We start from the raw sequence: 19833 nt of genomic DNA, 5'->3' as shown, positions 1-19833 counted from the left end.
GGTTTTCCTCTGAGACAGAGACACACCAAATCATGTTTCAGTTTTATCCTGGTTTCAGAGATAGGAAAAATGAATTTATGAATCTTTCCCGTGAACTGTTTCCAGACATAATGCTGTTCTTCCACTAACTACAAATAAATTAGAGAGTAAGTTTGTACTTGTACTTGTACACATTTAAACAGTCTTTTAATATTTTGACCAGCATTAAATCGTTTACCAACACAAAAGTGAAGTAAACACCACCGTAGGTATGATTTAAATGTGTTTTATTGGAGCACACACAAGAAACACTGCAGCTAAATACAATTTCAAAGTCATGTACATCTATTTTTAATTGGTTTTTTTTTACCAAAAATCCACTGAAATTTGTTAATGTGCTGGATCTATAGACATGTGTATTTGCCTTTAAGCGCACATACACTGTATCACCCTGCTGCAGCTGCAGGAACACCGCATTTCCTCCATTATCAGCCGTGTCAGCTGACTGGTGATCATGGATGTGCAGTATCACCTCATTGTTCTTGTACAAATGCAGCGATGTTTTACGGACACCTCCAGAATGACAGAAATAGGTAAAAAAGTACACACCAGAAACAAGTGCTGTGAAGATACCTGGTGAAAAAAAATGAGTAAACTCCTTTAATTTTTTGTCATTTTCTGAAGAAGCAGGTTTTACACGTGCAGATTCAGGAAACACCTCAGTTAAACATTTATAATATCTTTAAATCTGTTTTATTTTTCAGAATCTGCAAATGTGAAACTAAATTTCTTATTACTGACCACAAACATGCAAAACCACACAATGCATTTTTTTTTTTTTTTGGCTTTATTTACTTCACTTACACAAACATCAAGAAGAATCTTACCTGTGAGTTCGTTGTAGGCATTTCCAGTGTTTACAAACACACTATCGTAGATTATAGTTTGGTCTGTGTTAAAGGGACCCAATGGTGAACCTCCCCCAATTCCAGCACTTAGCCCTTTAAGACCTACCATAGAACCAAGTCCGCCAGAGCTTATATTATATTTTTACATGGTGTGGAGCCATTTTTGGGAGCATTTCAAGTTGCTATACATCAATACAACCATTACAGCCTAAATTTTAATAATATGTATGCATTAAGTGCATAGTAATTACATAAATTGCAAAAAGTGCAATAAACTACAAAAAAAAAGAAAATCGTTTTTGTTTTTTTAACATATATTTCTAGTTAGAGAAATTTAAGAGGCTTATCCCTCAAAACGGTAAATAGAATAGAATAGAATAGAATTCAACTTTATTGTCATTGCACATGCACAGGTACAGGGCAACGAAATGCAGTTTGCATCCATTCAGAAGTGCTTTAGTGATATAGATATATTACAATAAATATTAGCAATAATATAGATATGTGAGTATATTACAGAAATGGGTCTATTATGGAATGTTATAATGTACACGGTGTGAAGTATGTTGTGAATATTCTATAACTATAAGTATGTACAGGCTGTAGTGAGTACAAGCTATGTACAGGCTATGAACAGGATATAAATATGAAAAACTATACAGAATATGAAATAAATAACTTTACAGAATCTGAGATATACAGTTATACAGAAATGGGAACTGTGCAAGTTGTAAACAGTTGTAGGGTTAAAAATTATCGTATGTACAGAATGATTATTTATACAGAGCTATACAGTAGTGCAGTTAAGATAAGTGAGATATGTGGATAATTTCTACAGAGGCTATATAAAGTGCTGGTGGTTGTGAGTGGTGTTTCAGTCCATGTTATTATTGTGTGTTTGAGGGTACAGTTGTCCATTGTGGGTGGGTGTATGTTCAGTCCGTGTGTTAACGTGGGTCAGATGTCAGGAGGCAGAGTTCAGGAGTCTGACAGCTGTGGGGAAGAAGCTGTTCCGGTACCTGGTGGTCTTAGTCCGGAGGCTCCTGTAGCACCTCCCAGAGGGCAGGAGGGTGAAGAGTCCATGTGATGGGTGACTGGGGTCTTTGATGATTTCCCCAGCCCTTTTCAGACACCGCTTCCTGTAGATGTCTTTTATGGCAGGAAGTGGTGCTCCGGCGATGCGCTGGGCAGTTTTCACGACCCTCTGCAACGCCTTCCGGTCCGAGGCAGAGCAGTTCCCGTACCAGACTGCTATACAGTTGGTCAGGATGCTCTCGATGGTGCAACGATAGAAGTTCACCAGGATGTCTGAGGACAGGTGGTTCTTCCTCAGAGTCCTCAAGAAGAAGAGGCGCTGGTGAGCCTTCTTGACCAGCTTGGAGCAGTTGGTCGTCCAGGTGACATCCTCGGAGATGTGGACTCCCAGGAACTTGAAGCTGCTCACACGCTCCACAGCCGTCCCCTTAATGTGGATGGGTGGATGTGGGTCAGCATTCCTCCTGTAGTCCAGGATGAGCTCCTTGGTCTTCTCGGTGTTAAGCAGCAGGTTGTTTGTGTCGCACCACTCAGCCAGACGATCCACCTCCTCCCTGTAGGCGGCCTCATCGTTGTCACTGATGAGGCCAATCACCGTGGTGTCATCTGCAAACTTAATGATGGTGTTGGAACCATCAGCTGGTCTGCAGTCGTGGGTGAAGAGGGAGTAGAGGAAAGGGCTCATCACACAGCCTTGTGGTACACCGGTGTTCATCGTGATGGTAGATGAGCAGCGGTTATCCAGCCGGACATGTTGGGGCTGGTTGGTCAGGAAGTCCAGTAACCAATTGCAGATGAGGGAACTGATGCCCAGGTCTGTCAGTTTCCTGATGAGCTGTGAGGGGTGGATTGTATTGAATGCTGAACTGAAGTCTATAAACAGCATTCTGGCGTAGGTGTTGTTGTTGTCCAGGTGTGAGAGGACAGAGTGCAGTGCGATGGAGACTGCATCCTCTGTGCTCCTGTTCTGGCGGTATGCGAATTGGTGGGGGTCCAGGGTGGGGGGGAGCAGTGTTGGTCAAGTTACTTGAAAAAAGTAATTAGTTACTGATTACTGATTACTTCTCAAAAAAAGTAATCCCGTTACTTTACTGCTTACTTGTTTTCAAAAGTAATTAATTACTTAGTTACTTAGTTACTTTTAAAAAACATGATACACTACCTGAATGCTTGATAAAGCAATAGACCTTTTGGGCCAATGCTATTTTTTCTGCATAATCCATCATATAAAAGTGAATCAAATGGAAAAGTGTCTTTTTAAAAAATTGTTTATTACTTTTAATCTTAACTTTATAAACAGTGCATCAAACAAAAATTAAATTAAATTCAACAGTCTTTGACTTTAATAAATTTGTTTAACATTTGAATATATTTCTGCACATTACACCATATTTTAAGAAAATAAAGGCTTAAACTGTATTTCTGCATACTCCAGCATATAACATAAATTATTTTTGTGTATACACACATCTTTTCATATAAATAAAGCAAAAAATAAATAAATAAAATAAATAAAATTAACAAAAACATCTTTTAACAGTTGGTAAAGTGCAGAGAGGCATAATATTGAGATTACAAAAACAGAAAATGCTATTGCATGCTACATTCAGGCTGTTAATCCAGTCTCAGTTTGTGGCAACCCTGAAAAAGACCTATGTTTTATTGTTTTCTTTTGGACTGAAACAGTGGTTATATCGCATCAGCAGAAGCTTCTCAAACCTTCTATCAGACATTCTGTTCCTTTTTGGGGAAAGCACCAATCCACCTAAACTGAACAGCCGTTCCACTGGTGCACTGGATGGAGTTGGACTGTTGTATTTCATGTACATCTTTTTGAGATTTGGGAACTGATTCAGAATCTCAAGCTCATAGCCTGACCTTAAAAAGTCAGTTATTTCTTTTTCTGCTAAGAAGCTTTCTGTGGGCTGATTCTGAAATTCAAAAAAGTCCATTTCGGCTGGGCTGGCTGGGATTTGGGACACATTAGTGTTCTCAGTTGCAGGAGCAGCTTTACGACACTCTGTTATCAGGAGCTCCTTCACATACTCTCTCCTACGCTCATCTCTCAGCCAACGAAGTTTAAACTTGGGACAAGTGGCCGCTGCGAGAAGTCCTTCTTGGCTGTCCAGAACAGCATCAAAACGAGTCTTGATGGCCTGTAACATACAATATGATGCAACTAAGAATAAAATTATTTTACTGTATAATTACCTATTGTCAATATTTTGTGGGCTTTACAGCTCTAAACCATCTATATTTTCTATTATCAATACTGTATGTGATTTAATTTTGGCTGAGGCTTTTGTTGATATTATGATTAATATTCATGATTAATGATGATCAATGTCCCTGATATTTAACAAGGGGTGAATACTTGGTCTTTTATTCTATCATTTTAATAATTGTACCCACTGCTTAAAACAAAGTATAACATCCACCCACTGTGAATGGTATAATAAATTTAACAAATCCACCCAAAGCAATTAATAATAATCTTACCTTTACAATGACATCTGGAAGGCTGGCTGTCATTCTAGAGAGGTCATCTTTCAGGGCAAGGGTCTTTGACATCAGGCTTGTGAGTGTTGGCAGTAAAGCCCCGTAGGTGCACTCATCCCCTTGTAAGATGTCCAGAGCCACTGTCAGGGGCTTCATCACAGTACAGTACTCTTTCAAGAACTGGTACTCCCTTTCATTAAGGCACTTGATTCCCAGTTTTACACACAGGGGATTAAGTTCATTCAAGGGAATTGTGATGATTCTAGAAATGGCCTCATACAGGGAATTCCACCTTGTGGATGTCGGTACCATTAGTTTCCTCCGACTGACTTCCTCCACCTGTTCAGAGGCTAATGTTGATCGACTTGCTTTAGTCCAAAGAGCAGAACATTTTGCAATGCTACTCCTATATACAGCCTTGGTGTCTGCACAGGAATTTAGATGTTTGTCAACATCGCTTGTTGAAATCAAGTTAATTGTGTGCGATGCACATCTGTAGTGTGGAGGGAGGCTGAACTGTGCATCACCAGATGCAGCTGAAAGAGCTTCTATGACATCAGTAAAGGTCGGTTCCTCGTCATCTCCTTCTTCATTTTCAGATTCAGACTCCAAATGACAGGGCTGACATACTCTGAATGCTTTGGCAAAATTGGATGCATTATCCGTTACAGTGGCAATAACTTTGCCTTGTAGTCCATATGATGAATGGATTTCTTCAATCTCTGCTCCAATTACATCATAGGTATGGCTGCCTCTAATTCTCTTGCATGCTAGTTGTTGTGTTGTGTTGTAATGTGGAATTAATCCAGTGAACTGTTACACCCATAAAACTTTTATTATTTACCGTCCAGATGTCAGCAGTGGTGGAAACAAACTCTGCCTCTTCGAGTGTAGCCTTCAAGTTAGAGTTCATTTTGTCATATTCTCTCTCAAGGTATCCTACAAATGACTTTCTCTGGGGCAGCTTGACACCACTTTTAGTTGGTATTTTTTCTACGATGCGTCGGAATGATTCAGAGTCAACAGTGGAAATCGGCAACATGTCCTCGACGATATAGGCAGCGACAAGCTTCTTCAGTTCAGCGGCACTAAGTCCTGTCGCTCTTACGTCTAGTTTAACCTGTTTAGCAGGAGTGGGTCCATCTGAGGTTTGCCCGGTGGAAGTAGATGTGGTAGCCACAGCGGTCACGTCAGTGAGGGGATCCTGGGGGTTTTCTGTCAATTTAACATTCTTGTGGCAGCGTGCTAGGTGCTTGCTCAGGTTGGAAGTGGAATTTTTCGACGTAGAAAGAAGTTTTCTTCCGATGCAGAGTGTACAACATACGCTTATGTTTTTGTCGCTTTTTAAAGAGTCAAATTCAAAATAATGTCGGTATTTCCAAGTATTAAATGCTGCACGATCGTACTCTATCCCTCGCTCCATGTTTTCTATTGTTGACACACGAGCTACCATAGCCGTCGCACTCGCTTGCGTCATTGTCATGAGACATTCTCGCAAAAAGTTCACGGTTTTAGTAACGCAGTAACGCAGCGTTCCTACGGGAAAGTAAAGGTAATCTAATTACCGTTTTTGCAATAGTAATCCCTTACATTACTCGTTACTTGAAAAAAGTAATCCGATTACAGTAACGTGTTACAAGTAACGCGTTACTGCCCATCTCTGGGGGGGAGACAGGATTTGAAGTGTGCTAGGACCAGCTGCTCTAAGCACTTAGTGATGATGGGGGTGAGTGCTACTGGGCGGTAGTCATTGAGGCAAGATGGGTTGGAGTTTTTTGGTATCGGGACGATGGAGGTGGATTTGAAGCAGGCCGGTACCACAGCGTGGGCCAAGGACAGATTGAATATGTCTGTGAGCACTCCTGCAAGCTCCCCAGAACACGCTCTGAGAACACGCCCGGGGATGCCATCAGGGCCTGCAGCCTTGTGGACATTGATCCTGCTCAGCACCGCTCCTACATCGGTGGGGGAGAGAGTCAGAGGTTGGTGGTCTGGCGTCACCTCTGCTTTGGTTGTGGTTGTGGGGTTCCCTCGCTCAAAACGAGCATAAAAGTTGTTGAGCTCGTTGAGGAAGGAGACATCAGAGGATGCGGGGGAGGGTTTGGTGGTCCTGTAGTCTGTGATGGTCTGGAGTCCTTGCCACATGCGTTGGGGGTTGGAGTTGGAGAAGTGTTCTTCTACCTTCCTTTTGTAATGGTGTTTGGCTTTTTTGATGCCCTTCTTTAGATTAGCCCTGGCTGTACTGTAGGCGTGTGCATCTCCTGACCTAAAGGCGGTGTTGCGGGCCTTCAGGAGGAGACGAACATCCCGGTTCATCCAAGGCTTCTGATTGGGGTACATGGTGATCCGTTTCTGGGTGGTGACACTGTCTGTGGTTTCGGAGATGTAATCCAGTACAGATGAGGCGTACTGGTCCAGGTCTGTGTGGGTGAACATATTCCAGTCTGTGTTTTTAAATATGTCCTGGAGCACTGCGTCTGTCCCCTCTGGCCACACTTTAATTGTCCTCACAGCAGGTTTCACACGTTGGATGAGTGGTGAATACCGAGGTGTGAGGAACAGGGAGAGATGGTCCGATTGTCCAATGTGGGGGAGGGGTGTGGCTTTGTAGGCTCCAGCCAGGTTGGAATACACATGGTCTAAAGTCTTGTCTCCTCTGGTGTGGCAGGAGACATGTTGGTGGAATCTGGGGAGGACTGTCTTTAAGTTGGTGTGGTTGAAGTAGCCAGCAACAATAAAAGCAGCCTCGGGGTGTTTATTCTGGTGTTTGTTAATGGCTGCAGAAAGTTCTTTCATGGCCAACCTAGCATTAGCGTCGGGGGGTATATACACGGCAGTGAGTATGATCGAAGTGAGTTCTCTGGGGAGATAATAAGGTCTGCATTTGACCATTAAAAACTCCGCATTAGGTGAGCAGTGACTCTCAGTAGTAGTGGAGTTCATGCACCAAGCATTGTTAATATAAATGCACAAACCTCCACCTCTGGTCTTGCCGGAGTCATCTGCTAGCCTGTCGGCTCGGTGTGTGTGGCGTCCTGCTAACTCGATAGCATTGTCCGGGCAGCTGTTGTTCAACCATGTTTCGTGAAAAACATGACATTTGAGTCCATAATCCGTCTGTTGTTAGTGATGGAGAGCCGTATCTCATCCATTTTGTTTGCCAGAGAACGGACATTGGCGAGGAAAATACTGGGTAAAGGCAGCCGGTGTGGTGTAAGCTTTAGCTTAGCCCGTAGCCCTCCGCGCCTACCTCGCCTTTGTTTACGATCTCGGCGACGTCTGCGTGCACTTCCGCCTGGCCGGGGAGAGTGGGCAGCCTCCGGTGTTCTGGAGATCTCTGGGATGAGTCGGAGATCGGCGATAAAACTGTTGGAGTTATGAGTCCAGATGTCCAGAAGCTCTTGTCTGCTGTAGGTCAGCAACGCACAGCAATTCTGGATGAATAATCCGGTGAAAAGTAGATAAAAAACCGCTAAATAGCAGATTCTGGAGAGACACTGAGCCTCGCGTTGTTCACGCGCCGCCATCTTGGTTTTTTTACAAATACAAAAAAGTTGCACAAAATAGTTTCCCACCACAGGAAATTTATTTTGTGTGTCTTCATAGTTTTATTTCTGAAATACACCAATTTTTATATACTGTAAGAAAAACGAAAATAAATATAATAATGCAAATTTGCAAAAAAAGCAGCATATGCATCAAAATAAACTATTTCCAGCACTGCAATATGAGTCCTAAGCATCCCAGAAACGACACAGAAACTCATAAAGATACCTTTTAAAAACACCAGTATAGGCTCATGAGGCCCTGATGGTAAAAAAAACTACATTTCCACGAAAATTACGTCACTTCCAGTTTTGGACAGGTAATGGCGGACACGCAAAAATTCGCGCTGACGTCTATTCCAAAGTAGGAAGTGTTATGAACAGCTGATCGGATCGGCAAAGAGTGTTTCTGGAATATTATGTTTTTGTTGCTGCAAGTGATTTTTATGCAGTTTTTGCAAAGCTATATGTGGAAGGAAACCGTGACCTAGGACAAGCTGATGGCATAAGATGTAAGTAAAACTTCTCCGGTTTCATATGCAAAAAAAATTATTGCGCTAGTTTACATGGTTGCAGTGGTACCGGGATTTAAAAATAGTTGCGCAAAACGGAGCGTGCCCGCTCCGACCGGCTTTAAAGGGTTAATATGACAATGTTTCTCTCTAAGGAAAAAAAGAAAAGCTTATTTCAGACTAAAAGTGTAAAAATGTTAAAGTATGACTCTTCCCACCATTTTTTTTCTAAAAAAAAAAGTGTAACATCACAAAAATACACTTCTGCTTGAGTTTTGTTCTTTACCCTTTTGTTCCAGCTGCAGAATGAGACTTCCGTAGCCTGTCAGCCTGTTTTCAATGTTCATCATCTTGATTTCCAAAGAATGTATTTTTTCTCTCATTGCACCAAACTCGTTGTTATTACATGTGTGAACGCATGAATGTGATTGTGTTTCGATAGTATCCTGGGCCAAAGTCAGACCACAAAACAACAAAATCAACAATAAACTGCTGAGATTCATCGTCCAAATGATCCAATTTCACCACTCGACACAATTATGACGAATGATCTGCATTGGTTTTTATATGTCATCTCATGATCAGCTATTAATTATTAACATCTAGACGTGTACTTTTTAAAAAAAACATCTTTCTAAGTATTTGTTATTTAACTATGTCAACTAAGATCAATGAAAGAAATCTATGAAGAAAGAGTGACATGTTTACTAATAAAAGCATGGACTATTATAATTATAACATGAACCATTGCTGTTACTTTAAATATACATACACTTTCTTTTAAGTATCATCAGCTTTATTTCAAATTGACCTCTGCTACACTATAACCTACACTGTTCTTTACTTTAAATCCAACACAGCACAGCAGTGCTCTCATTCAACCTTTACATGACACAGTTGGTTTGCCTTAGTTTGTTTTGCAGCACATTTCATAATATGACCACTGAAGACAAATCATATGTAGTCTGTACATATGTGTGTGTGTGTGTGTGTGTGTGTGTGTGTGTGTGTGTGTGTGTGTGTGTGTGTGTGTGTGTGTGCGTACATATTGTCTTGCACTGAGTTCATAGTTAAAACATCATAGCTCTGAGACACAACAGTCTGGTTCTTCTGATCTCTGTATTTCAGGTCACAGAAGTAAGTAAGTAAGTAAGTAAGTAAGTAAAATTTTATTTATATAGCACATTTCTAGATAGACATCACAAAGTGCTTTACAGATATAACAGATTAAAAGACAAAAAAACAAACAAAGTTAACAAAAAGCAATTTTAAAAAGATAAGTTTTTAGTTTTTTAAAAGTAATCAATGAATCAACGGATCGTAGGTCCTGAGGAAGGGAGTTCCAAAGTCGAGCGGCCACAGTAGCAAAAGCTCTATCACCCCTAGTTTTCAGTCTCGTATACTGAATGACAAGTAGGCCCTGTCTACTCGACCTCAGAGACCTACTAGGGGCATAGGGCTGCAAAAGTTCAATGACAAGTGAGAAATAAACAATAAAATGGCAAAATTGAACTTTGTAAACTTGATTAGTAACACAAAATCAAGTGTTACTCACTGCCCTCATCTGTTATTATTAATAATTCACATGGCTGCATTTATGTTATTCATGATCAACTGTTAATTATTAATATCCCTGTCAACTTATGAAACTACATTATGTGCAGCAGAGCAGAATTTTGAACCATTTCAACATAACACCATACAATTACACAAAGCAAAAAATTAAAGCATATGGATTTCTGCAGACAAGAATCAAATCAGTTATTGCATAAATGTAATTTGGGTTGCCATGTTGTCAAGAGTGAACTAACTAACTAAATTATGTCTTACAACAACTGAGTAAAACTTTAGATTTAATAATTAAAAATATAATTGGTACCCTTCAGTCATATAAATTATCTCCCTTCTGCAGAAATTCAGTTTCTGTGTCAGAGTCTTCTATCATGATCAGTGACCATGAACTTTAAGTTATATCAACAAACTTTTACTATAACAAAGAGCAAGCACAGTATTTTAGCAGCCAAAACAAACAGTTGAAATGTAAACCATCTACTAGACACGATTCCAGTGGGTTATACTGGTGGTGAAACAGCTTAAACAGAGACCATTTTTTTCTATTTAGAGAAAAATGTTCTGTTTGTTGTTTAGGGTTGTTATAATACAAGTAGTTATTTACAATTTTTGTTACTTAATACCATTTGTCATCTGGTATAATGTTCTTTTTTAGATTAACTATTGATAATGTGGTGTAATCATTATTATTTTTTAAACAGGATGCCAATAAAGAAGTGTCTAAAGATACAATTATAAATTGGTTCTTTGTTGTAATATTAGATGTTAGTGTGAATTGTATGAAGCCTCCCATAATCTTTAAATGATCTCCATAGTACTGAAAGTTACAAAGCGGGCACCAAAGATTTCATCTGTTTTTGGTATGTGTCCACCAGGGTTGGGGGAACGCCAGTTCTCAAAGGTCACTGTCCTCCAGGTTTTAGATGCGTCTTTGATCCAACACAGTTGATTTTAAATGGCTGAATAATCTCCTCAACATGTCTCGAAGTTCTCCAGGTAATGAACTAATCGTCTGATTCAGGTGTGCTGACCCAGGGTGAGATCCAAAACCTGCCCATGAGGCCTGGAGTTCCCCAACCCCTGGTGTAGACACTACACTGATTCATCCTTTGAATTAGGTACTTTTTTATGCCTATAATGGCAAATGGACAAAATATAACTTATATATATATATATATATATATATATATAGTCACATATATATAAAGTCACTTTGATCATGAGAAATCATTCTTTCCATAATTTTTTTTTTTTGCTTTTTTTTTAAAGAAGATACGTCATCCATCAATAATCAGCCTATGGTCTGTAGCACAAACATTCCTTCCAATTTAAACACAAACAAATCCCCCCCCCCCCCCCCCCCAATTAGAAAAACAAACAAAACAAAAACACATCTGGGAAACACTGCCACAACTAAAACTTGGATACGCAGCATTTATGTATATTTTTTAAATATTTCCTTTACAGCTTGTCTTAATGACTTTTGTCTTATATACGTCTGCCTTCCCTTGGACTGTTCTGATTGGCTGTTGTTTAGGGAGGCTATTTGGTTGTGAGGTTATAAAAGTGGAAAAAAGAAATGGACTTATAACCGACTACACCTCCACTTCATTTCCCCAACACCACATCAAAGAAAGGTAAGCCAACTGTTCTGTCTCTTATTCTGTTGCTCTACATATTCATTTAATGTTGTTTATGATTTGTCTGTCTGTGCGAGCGTGAAATAATTTTTTTTATTTTCTAAATGTGCGTCGTCATTAGGAACAGTTGGAAGTGCTGTCATACTTTACAAGAATAATAAAAAGCAAATATGGAAAAGGAAAAATGACTGACTCAGTTATTACAAAAGTTCAGTTTTCATCAGCCTTGCGTGTTTGTCTCAATGTACAAATAATAATGATAATATCAGATGTCTATGGTAACAGAATAACACAAACTAGTACTGCTGTTCATCATCCCAGCTAAATTGATTTTAAACACATTACTCGGTCAATGTTGTTTTCTTTCTTTCACTGTAGACAAAATGAACTTCGCTGTCTTGACTGCCATGGTCACTGTAGCCCTTGTCCATCTGGGCACTACGAACTCTTTACCTTGTCAAGGCACAAGCCCCCGAAGTAAATATGACGAATTTATCAGAAGACACATCCTTCAAGATGAATTTAACCGAAGTCTTCCAAGAGAGTGGGAGAAGTGAGTTAAAAATTAATAGTTCCTTCCTTGTAAGGAGCAAATTAATATAATATGGAGACAGCTAAAAAAAAAATAACGTGATGATGATGATTATTATTATTTTTGTTGTCATCAAGAGGATAACTGATTTGCAATTTAACTAGGTCACGTGAAGATGTTTAATGAGTAATGTGTAATGTATCTTGATTACTGTGAAATGGAATACTGATTTAACAGATATTTGAAAAAGAAAGGCCTCTGGTGCAGAACTCCAGTGCAGTCCTTCATCGAGAGCAGAGATCGGGTGAATATCGATAGGATCTGCAGCCGAAATGGTCGACGTCTAATTAATGCCTTCCCAGATAACTTGTGTATCAGTAGTTCAAACATACTGGTACATGACATCCAGTTTGTAAATGGTTGTGAACTTAATGTGATATCACATCAAAAGCCTGTGATTGTAGCCTGCAATAATGTTGAAAACCGCTGCCGCCCTGTGCATTTTGAGAGATACCAACAGCAAATGCCAAGCAATATGCCCTGCATGTAGCCACAGTTTTGCACTATTTGATGTACTAATTAGTCAATCGGGCTTTTCAAGTATAATCTCAATCAAATAAATGAATAAATGTATCCTACAGAGCTTGCTGAATGGTGCAACTCCGAGTATCTGTCTTCCTGTTTATTAAATGTAACAGTGAGTTCCTGTTCAAATAATGTGAGTAAATGTTCAGAGTCATTATTGTCAGTCATTGTTTTCATTTTTAGAATGTTGGCTTTATTCTTTGTCAATTTGGTTAAATATTTCAACACAATTAACATAAAGAGTGAATCTTACGCATTTTTGTTGTAATTGGGAAGTCGTCATTACTGGGATTCAGTCTTGTTCTTCTATCTGGAATCCACTTTTAAGCACATGTAAAGCAATTATAAAACAGCTGTCAGCTTTTCTTGTCTTTCAGCTGTTAATACCAATAAATATTTGGGGGGGGGGGGTGTTGCAGAGCATGTCTGTAAGACCCAGTGACTATGAGTTATGCGTTTTGCATACAGCGGCATAAATTTGCTTGTCTTGCTGCAGCTGCAGGAACACTACATTTTCCTCTGTTATTAGCTGTGTTACATGCTTAAGTAAATTATAAATGATGCTTTTCTACAGTGGGGCAAAAAAGTATTTAGTCAGCCACCGATTGTGCAAGTTCCCCCACCTAAAATGATGACAGAGGTCAGTAATTTGCACCAGAGGTACACTTCAACTGTGAGAGACAGAATGTGAAAAAAAAATCCATGAATCCACATGGTAGGATTTGTAAAGAATTTATTCGTAAATCAGGGTGGAAAATAAGTATTTGGTCAATAACAAAAATACAACTCAATACTTTGTAACATAACCTTTGTTGGCAATAACAGAGGTCAAACGTTTACTATAGGTCTTTACCAGGTTTGCACACACAGTAGCTGGTATTTTGGCCCATTCCTCCATGCAGATCTTCTCGAGAGCAGTGATGTTTTGGGGCTGTCGCCGAGCAACACGGACTTTCAACTCCCGCCACAGATTTTCTATGGGGTTGAGGTCTGGAGACTGGCTAGGCCACTCCAGGACTTTCAAATGCTTCTTACGGAGCCACTCCTTTGTTGCCCGGGCGGTGTTCAGTTCAGTTCAGTTCAGTTCATTTTTATTTCAAACATTTCAAACATGTGCCTTCACAATCATTACAAAATATCATTCCATTATTTGTTTGAAAAGGAGTAGGCTGAAGTATTTACTTATTTGTCCCTACCCCCTCAAGTTTTACCTCTCATTCATTTAATTTTTTTTTTGTCTTAAATTAAACAAACAACATATGAAACATATAAACATATGAAGTAAAACAAAACATAACATACATAAATCAAAAACAAGAAATTAGCAAGCCCCACCACAGTATAGTTTCTTTCATATGAAAAATACAAAATGTGTATATTTGCAGATACACAAGTTATGGAAAAACAACAAACCAAAACAAAACAAAAAAACAACCAAAAAAGAACCGCAACACCATTACCAGCAACATTACCATCCTGGGTTAACCCCGTTTTCTTCATTCTTATACTTATTTAAAATTAGGTTTTTATATTTTACTTTAAACTGTTTTATGTTTTGACTGTCTTTTATTTCTTCTGTTAGACTGTTCCATAATTTAACTCCTGCAATTGAGATTGACATAGTTCTTAAAGTTGTTCTAGCACTTTGTATTTTTAAATTCCATTTCCCTCTTAAGTTATACCCACCTTCTCTTTCTATGAACAATTTACAGATTTCTTTGGGAAGCAATTTATTTCTGACTTTATACATTATTTGCGCTGTTTTAAGCTTCACCAAGTCTTGGAATTTAATAGCTTGCATTTTGACAAAGAGTGCATTTGTATGGTCCCTGTACCCTACATTATTTATTAATCTAATGGCCCTTTTCTGTATTATAGTTATTGTTTGTGTGTTACTTTTGTATGTGTTTCCCCAGACCTCTACACAGTAGCTCATATATGGCAGTAGTAAAGCACAGTATAAAATGTGCAGTGCTTTCTGATCCAACATATGCTTTGCTTTTCCCAGGACGGCAATGCCCCGTGCCAATTTCCCCCGAACATAAGTAATGTGTGGCTTCCAACAGAGCTTGTGGTCAATGATCACCCCAAGAAATTTTATTTCATTTACTCTTTCTAAATATACATTGTCAACACATATTTCTACTTCGATGTTTTTCTTTTGGTTTCCAAACAACATAAATTTGGTTTTATCGAGATTCAATGATAATTTATTTATATCAAACCACTTCTTTAATATCGTTAATTCCTGTGTGATCATTTCCAAAACCTGTGGCAACTCCACACCTGCACACAGTATATTTGTGTCATCTGCAAATATTACAAACTTTAAAATCTCCGATACTCTGCAGATATCATTTAAGTACATAATAAACATTTTTGGACCCAGTACTGAACCTTGAGGTACTCCACAAGCTATATCCATCAAATTAGATTTATATTCATTTATTTGTACATATTGTTGCCTATTCCCTACATAGCTTTTTAACCATTCCAAAACCACTCCCCTAAACCCGTACTTTTCCAGTTTTTTTAATAGAATTTCATGATTAACAGTATCAAACGCCTTCTTTAGATCTAAGAAAACTCCGAGCGCATACCTCTTATTATCCATACATTCCGTTATCTTTTCCATTAGATCTATCAGTGCCAAAGCTGTTGATCTGTTGTTTCTGAACCCATACTGACTATCTGTCATTAATTCATATTTTTCCACAAAACTGTCAAATCTTTTTATGAAGAGTTTTTCCAGTATCTTAGAGAACTGGGAGAGTATTGACACTGGTCTATAGTTTGTAAAATGATGTCTTTCACCGGTTTTGTAAATGGGAATAACTTTAGCAACTTTCATTTTTTGTGGAAAAACTCCTTTTTGAAACGACAAGTTGAATATATATTTTAATGGTTTTACGATACCATCAATAACTTTCTTTACCGTTACCATATCAATATCATTCCAGTCTGTACTGGTTTTGTTCTTAAGTCCTCTAACCATGTCATAAATCTCTTTCTCTTCCACTGCTCTTAAAAACATTGAGCTACTATTCCTTTCAATATTTTCACCAGTGTCCCTTTCTATTCCATCAACCTTTATTTCTTCTGCCAGTTTTGGCCCTATGTTTACGAAGAATTCATTAAAGCCATTTACTATCTCCTCCATGTTATTAATACTTCTTGTCCCTTCTATAAAGTACCCAGGGTAATCATTATTCCTTGTTTCATTTTTGATTATTCTGTTTAATACATTCCATATATCTCTTGTGTTATCTTTATTGTGTTCTAACCTTTTAATGTAATACTCTCTTTTACAGGATCTCATTATATTAGTTAATTTATTTTTGTAAGTTTTATACTTCATTTCAGTTTCTATTGTTCTCTTTTTTATGAATTCTCGATATAAGGTATTCTTTTTTTTGCTGGCATTTTGTAGTCCTTTTGTCATCCATGGTCTTCCTGCATAGTTGTGTTTCCTATTGATTTCAATTACTGGGCAGTTTTTATCAAGTAATGTGTTAAATGTTCTTAAAAATCCTTCGTAAGCTTTATTAACTTCTGTTTGTTCATATACAATATTCCAATCTTGCTTTAAAAGTTCATTTCTAAGACAATTTAAGGTCTTCTCTGTTCTTATTCTTTTGTAAATAATCTTATGTCCATCGTTGTTCACTTTATAATGGCAATTATACGATGCAAAGACTGGTAAATGGTCACTTATATCATTGATTAACAGCCCACTTTTTATCTTTCCTTCTATTATATTTGTAAATATATTATCTAATAGAGTTGCACAATGAGATGTTATTCTGGTCGGTCTTGTTATCAGTGGAAATAAACCTATGCTGTACATGGAATCAATAAATTCTTCTGTACTCTTATTATGATTTGGATTCAATAAGTCAATATTAAAGTCCCCACAAATAAACATTCTTTTCTGATTTATATTTGTAAATAAGTCCTCCATATTATCCTTAAATATCTCAATCTTAGATCCTGGTGTTCTATATATACAACTGACAATTAGGTTTTTCCTTTTTTCTATAATTATTTCCACTGATAAACATTCCATCACTCCATCAATAACAGTTGTCATTCTTCCCATTCTTTTGTACTTTAGGTTTTTATCAATGTAAAGTGCCACCCCACCTCCTTTCTTGTTGATCCTGTCTACATGAAGGAATTCATATCCATTTATTTTAAAGTCTTCTTCTTTTCCAGGAGTTATCCAGGTCTCCGATATGGCTATCACATTGAATGGCTGTTCAAACTGTGTTATGTAGTCTTTGATGGATTGAAAGTTTGCATATAAGCTTCGACTATTAAAGTGAACCATTGATATACCCTGTTCTACCTTGAATTCCTTTTTAAGTTGCTCATTTGTATAATAATTGCATTCATTTGTCTTATTGTTAAAGAAATTACAATCAGGATCTATGTTGCTGTCATACATCAATGTCTTATTTTCAATATCTATATGAGTTGTTAGTTGAAAATTGTCAGACATCTGCGTTGGTTGTGCACTTGGACGGTCACATCATATTTAGCACTGCTTTGCATTTATCAGTTATATTTTTCTAGTTCAGTCATCTCTTTGATGACTAGAACCTTAGCCTGCTCTGGTGTTCCATTTAACTTAATGAATATTTTACAGTCTGACGTCCAAGTTGACTGTATTTTCTTCTGTTTTCTTAATATTCTTGCTTGTCTTGCAATGTCTGCATTTTTCTTGATTAGGTGTTCATTTAAATAAACATTTGTACCTTTTAGCTTTCTTCCTTGCTTGAGCAGTTCTTTTTTCTGTTTTCTATTAACAAAACGAATGATAATGGCAGGTATTTGATTTTTTCTCGGAAGAGGATGGCATCCTTCAATATTTTTACTGTCCATTTCTATACCTTTGCTTTTAAAGAAGGCCATTACCTGCTCTTCCAAAGAGCGTAGCTCTTGCTCGGGTGGCTCCCCTCTCTCTGCTGCTGCTACCCGTGCGTATGTCTGATGCTTGGTTTCCAGTCCTGTCACTATCACATCATTTACTCTTGAATATTGTTCCAGATCTGACACCCGTCCTTCCAACATAGCAATCTTCTTGTCCTTTTCCTCGCTCTGCCTTCTTAGTTCTTTAATATCATCCATTAAATTGAGTATCAGTTTTTGTTGTTTTGAAATTGTTGTTATTTCTTCAGACATAAAGTTTAGGGATTTCTTTATGTCCTCCAGTTCCTCCTCATTAACGTTGCTCCTCTTAGGCGGCATCTTAACGCTCCTGGGCCTGGTGGAGCAGGAGGATCCTGGGCCTAGTGGCTGCTGGAAGAGCCTGGGCCTGGTGGCTGCTGGAGGATCCTGGGCCTGGTGGAGCAGGAGGATCCTGGGCCTGGAGACAAGGCTTTCTGAAAGACAGTTTGGTATATGTTATTCCTAGACGCAGTACTGTATACAGAGATTGTTACATAAAACAGATTGTGAATGAGGGAGCGGACTGATCTGATCAAGCTCGCTGTGTGTTTTGGATCATTGTCATGTTGGAAGACCCAGCCTCGTTTCATCTTCAAAGTTCTCACTGATGGAAGGAGGTTTTGTCTCAAAATCTCACGATACATGGCCCCATTCATTCTGTCCTTAACACGGATCAGTCGTCCTGTCCCCTTGGCAGAAAAACAGCCCCATAGCATGATGTTTCCACCCCCATGCTTCACAGTAGGTATGGTGTTCTTGGGATGCAACTCAGTATTCTTCTTCCTCCAAACACGACGAGTTGAGTTTATACCAAAAAGTTCTACTTTGGTTTCATCTGACCACATGACATTCTCCCAATCCTCTGCTGTATCATCCATGTGCTCTCTGGCAAACTTCAGGCGGGCCTGGACATGCACTGGCTTCAGCAGCGGAACACGTCTGGCACTGCGGGATTTGATTTCCTGCCGTTGTAGTGTGTTACTGATGGTGACCTTTGTCACTTTGGTCCCAGCTCTCTGCAGGTCATTCACCAGGTCCCCCCGTGTGGTTCTGGGATCTTTGCTCACCGTTCTCATGATCATTTTGACCCCATGGGATGAGATCTTGCGTGGAGCCCCAGATCGAGGGAGATTATCAGTGGTCTTGCATGTCTTCCATTTTCTGATGATTTCTCCCACAGTTGATTTTTTCACACCAAGCTGCTTGCCTATTGTAGATTCACTCTTCCCAGTCTGGTGCAGGTCTACAATACTTTTCCTGGTGTCCTTCGAAAGCTCTTTGGTCTTGGCCATGGCGGAGTTTGGAGTCTGACTGTTTGAGGCTGTGGACAGGTGTCTTTTATACAGATGATGAGTTCAAACAAGTGCCATTCATACAGGTAACGAGTGGGGGACAGAAAAGCTTCTTACAGAAGACGTTACAGGTCTGTGAGAGCCAGAGAATTTCCTTGTTTGAGGTGACCAAATACTTATTTTCCACCCTAATTTACAAATAAATTCTTTACAAATCCTACCATGTGGATTCATGGATTTTTTTTTCACATTCTGTCTCTCACAGTTGAAGTGTACCTCTGGTGCAAATTACTGACCTCTGTCATCATTTTAAGTGGGGGAACTTGCACAATTGGTGGCTGACTAAATACTTTTTTGCCCCACTGTATTTGTCTCTCTTTCTTTAACCTTTCAGTTTCACTTTTGAGGCACCAAACTTGTTTAGGACATGTCACACGTTGGGACAGCATGGCAGACCACTTAATAATTATGAACATCCTGTTAGTCTTTATTATACAGGAATGTGCAAAGTCTCGTTCAGACCTTCATTTCTTTATGTTTTATAAATGGAAATAAATAAATGGAATAAATGGAAAATAAAGGAATAAGTAGAAATACAGAATACAGAATACAATTCTTACTATTCATTTGTGCCCTTCCAGGCACCTGGTCATATCAAGATATCTCTACCAAAAACTTAAAACAGTTTAGTCCTGTTGTTTGAGCAGTTTTGGACCTGCCTGACCTCCTTACATTTAGAGGCTAAGAAAAGTGAAGGTTAAAAGTACCCTCTCATACTTGATGA

At 38.7% G+C, this 19833-nt stretch overlaps 2 protein-coding genes and 1 long non-coding RNA gene across 3 annotated transcripts; 1 reads left to right on the top strand and 2 right to left on the bottom strand.

Moving 5' to 3' along the window:
• Positions 1–3199: 3199 nt before the first annotated feature.
• On the bottom strand, positions 3200–4990 carry LOC147333349 (uncharacterized). Its single transcript, XM_086266423.1, has 2 exons — positions 4422–4990; positions 3200–4078 (listed from the first exon to the last, which is right to left on the bottom strand). The coding sequence occupies exons 1-2, from the start codon at positions 4731–4733 to the stop codon at positions 3575–3577; spliced, it is 816 nt and encodes a 271-aa protein (XP_086122549.1). The 5' UTR covers positions 4734–4990; the 3' UTR covers positions 3200–3574.
• A 6548-nt stretch (positions 4991–11538) lies between these two features.
• Positions 11539–12970, top strand: LOC147333348 (uncharacterized). Its single transcript, XR_015125359.1, has 3 exons — positions 11539–11687; positions 12069–12243; positions 12460–12970. It is a non-coding gene; the product is annotated as an uncharacterized LOC147333348 (long non-coding RNA).
• Positions 12971–17150: 4180 nt separating this feature from the next.
• Positions 17151–18131, bottom strand: LOC147333347 (uncharacterized). The gene has a single exon (XM_086266497.1). It carries the CDS (start codon positions 18055–18057, stop codon positions 17365–17367), a length of 693 nt encoding a protein of 230 aa, XP_086122623.1. The 5' UTR covers positions 18058–18131; the 3' UTR covers positions 17151–17364.
• Between the last annotated feature and the right edge of the window lie 1702 nt (positions 18132–19833).

The sequence above is a fragment of the Aulonocara sp. 'chitande type north' Nkhata Bay genome, linkage group LG3, assembly GCF_057382095.1.
Source record: "Aulonocara sp. 'chitande type north' Nkhata Bay isolate Kocher_YH1m ecotype deep benthic linkage group LG3, A_spYH_male_GT1.1, whole genome shotgun sequence".
Taxonomy (NCBI): Eukaryota; Metazoa; Chordata; class Actinopteri; order Cichliformes; family Cichlidae; genus Aulonocara; species Aulonocara sp. 'chitande type north' Nkhata Bay.
Note: the sequence above shows the minus strand (reverse complement) of the source record. Positions and strands in the feature narration are given on the sequence as shown.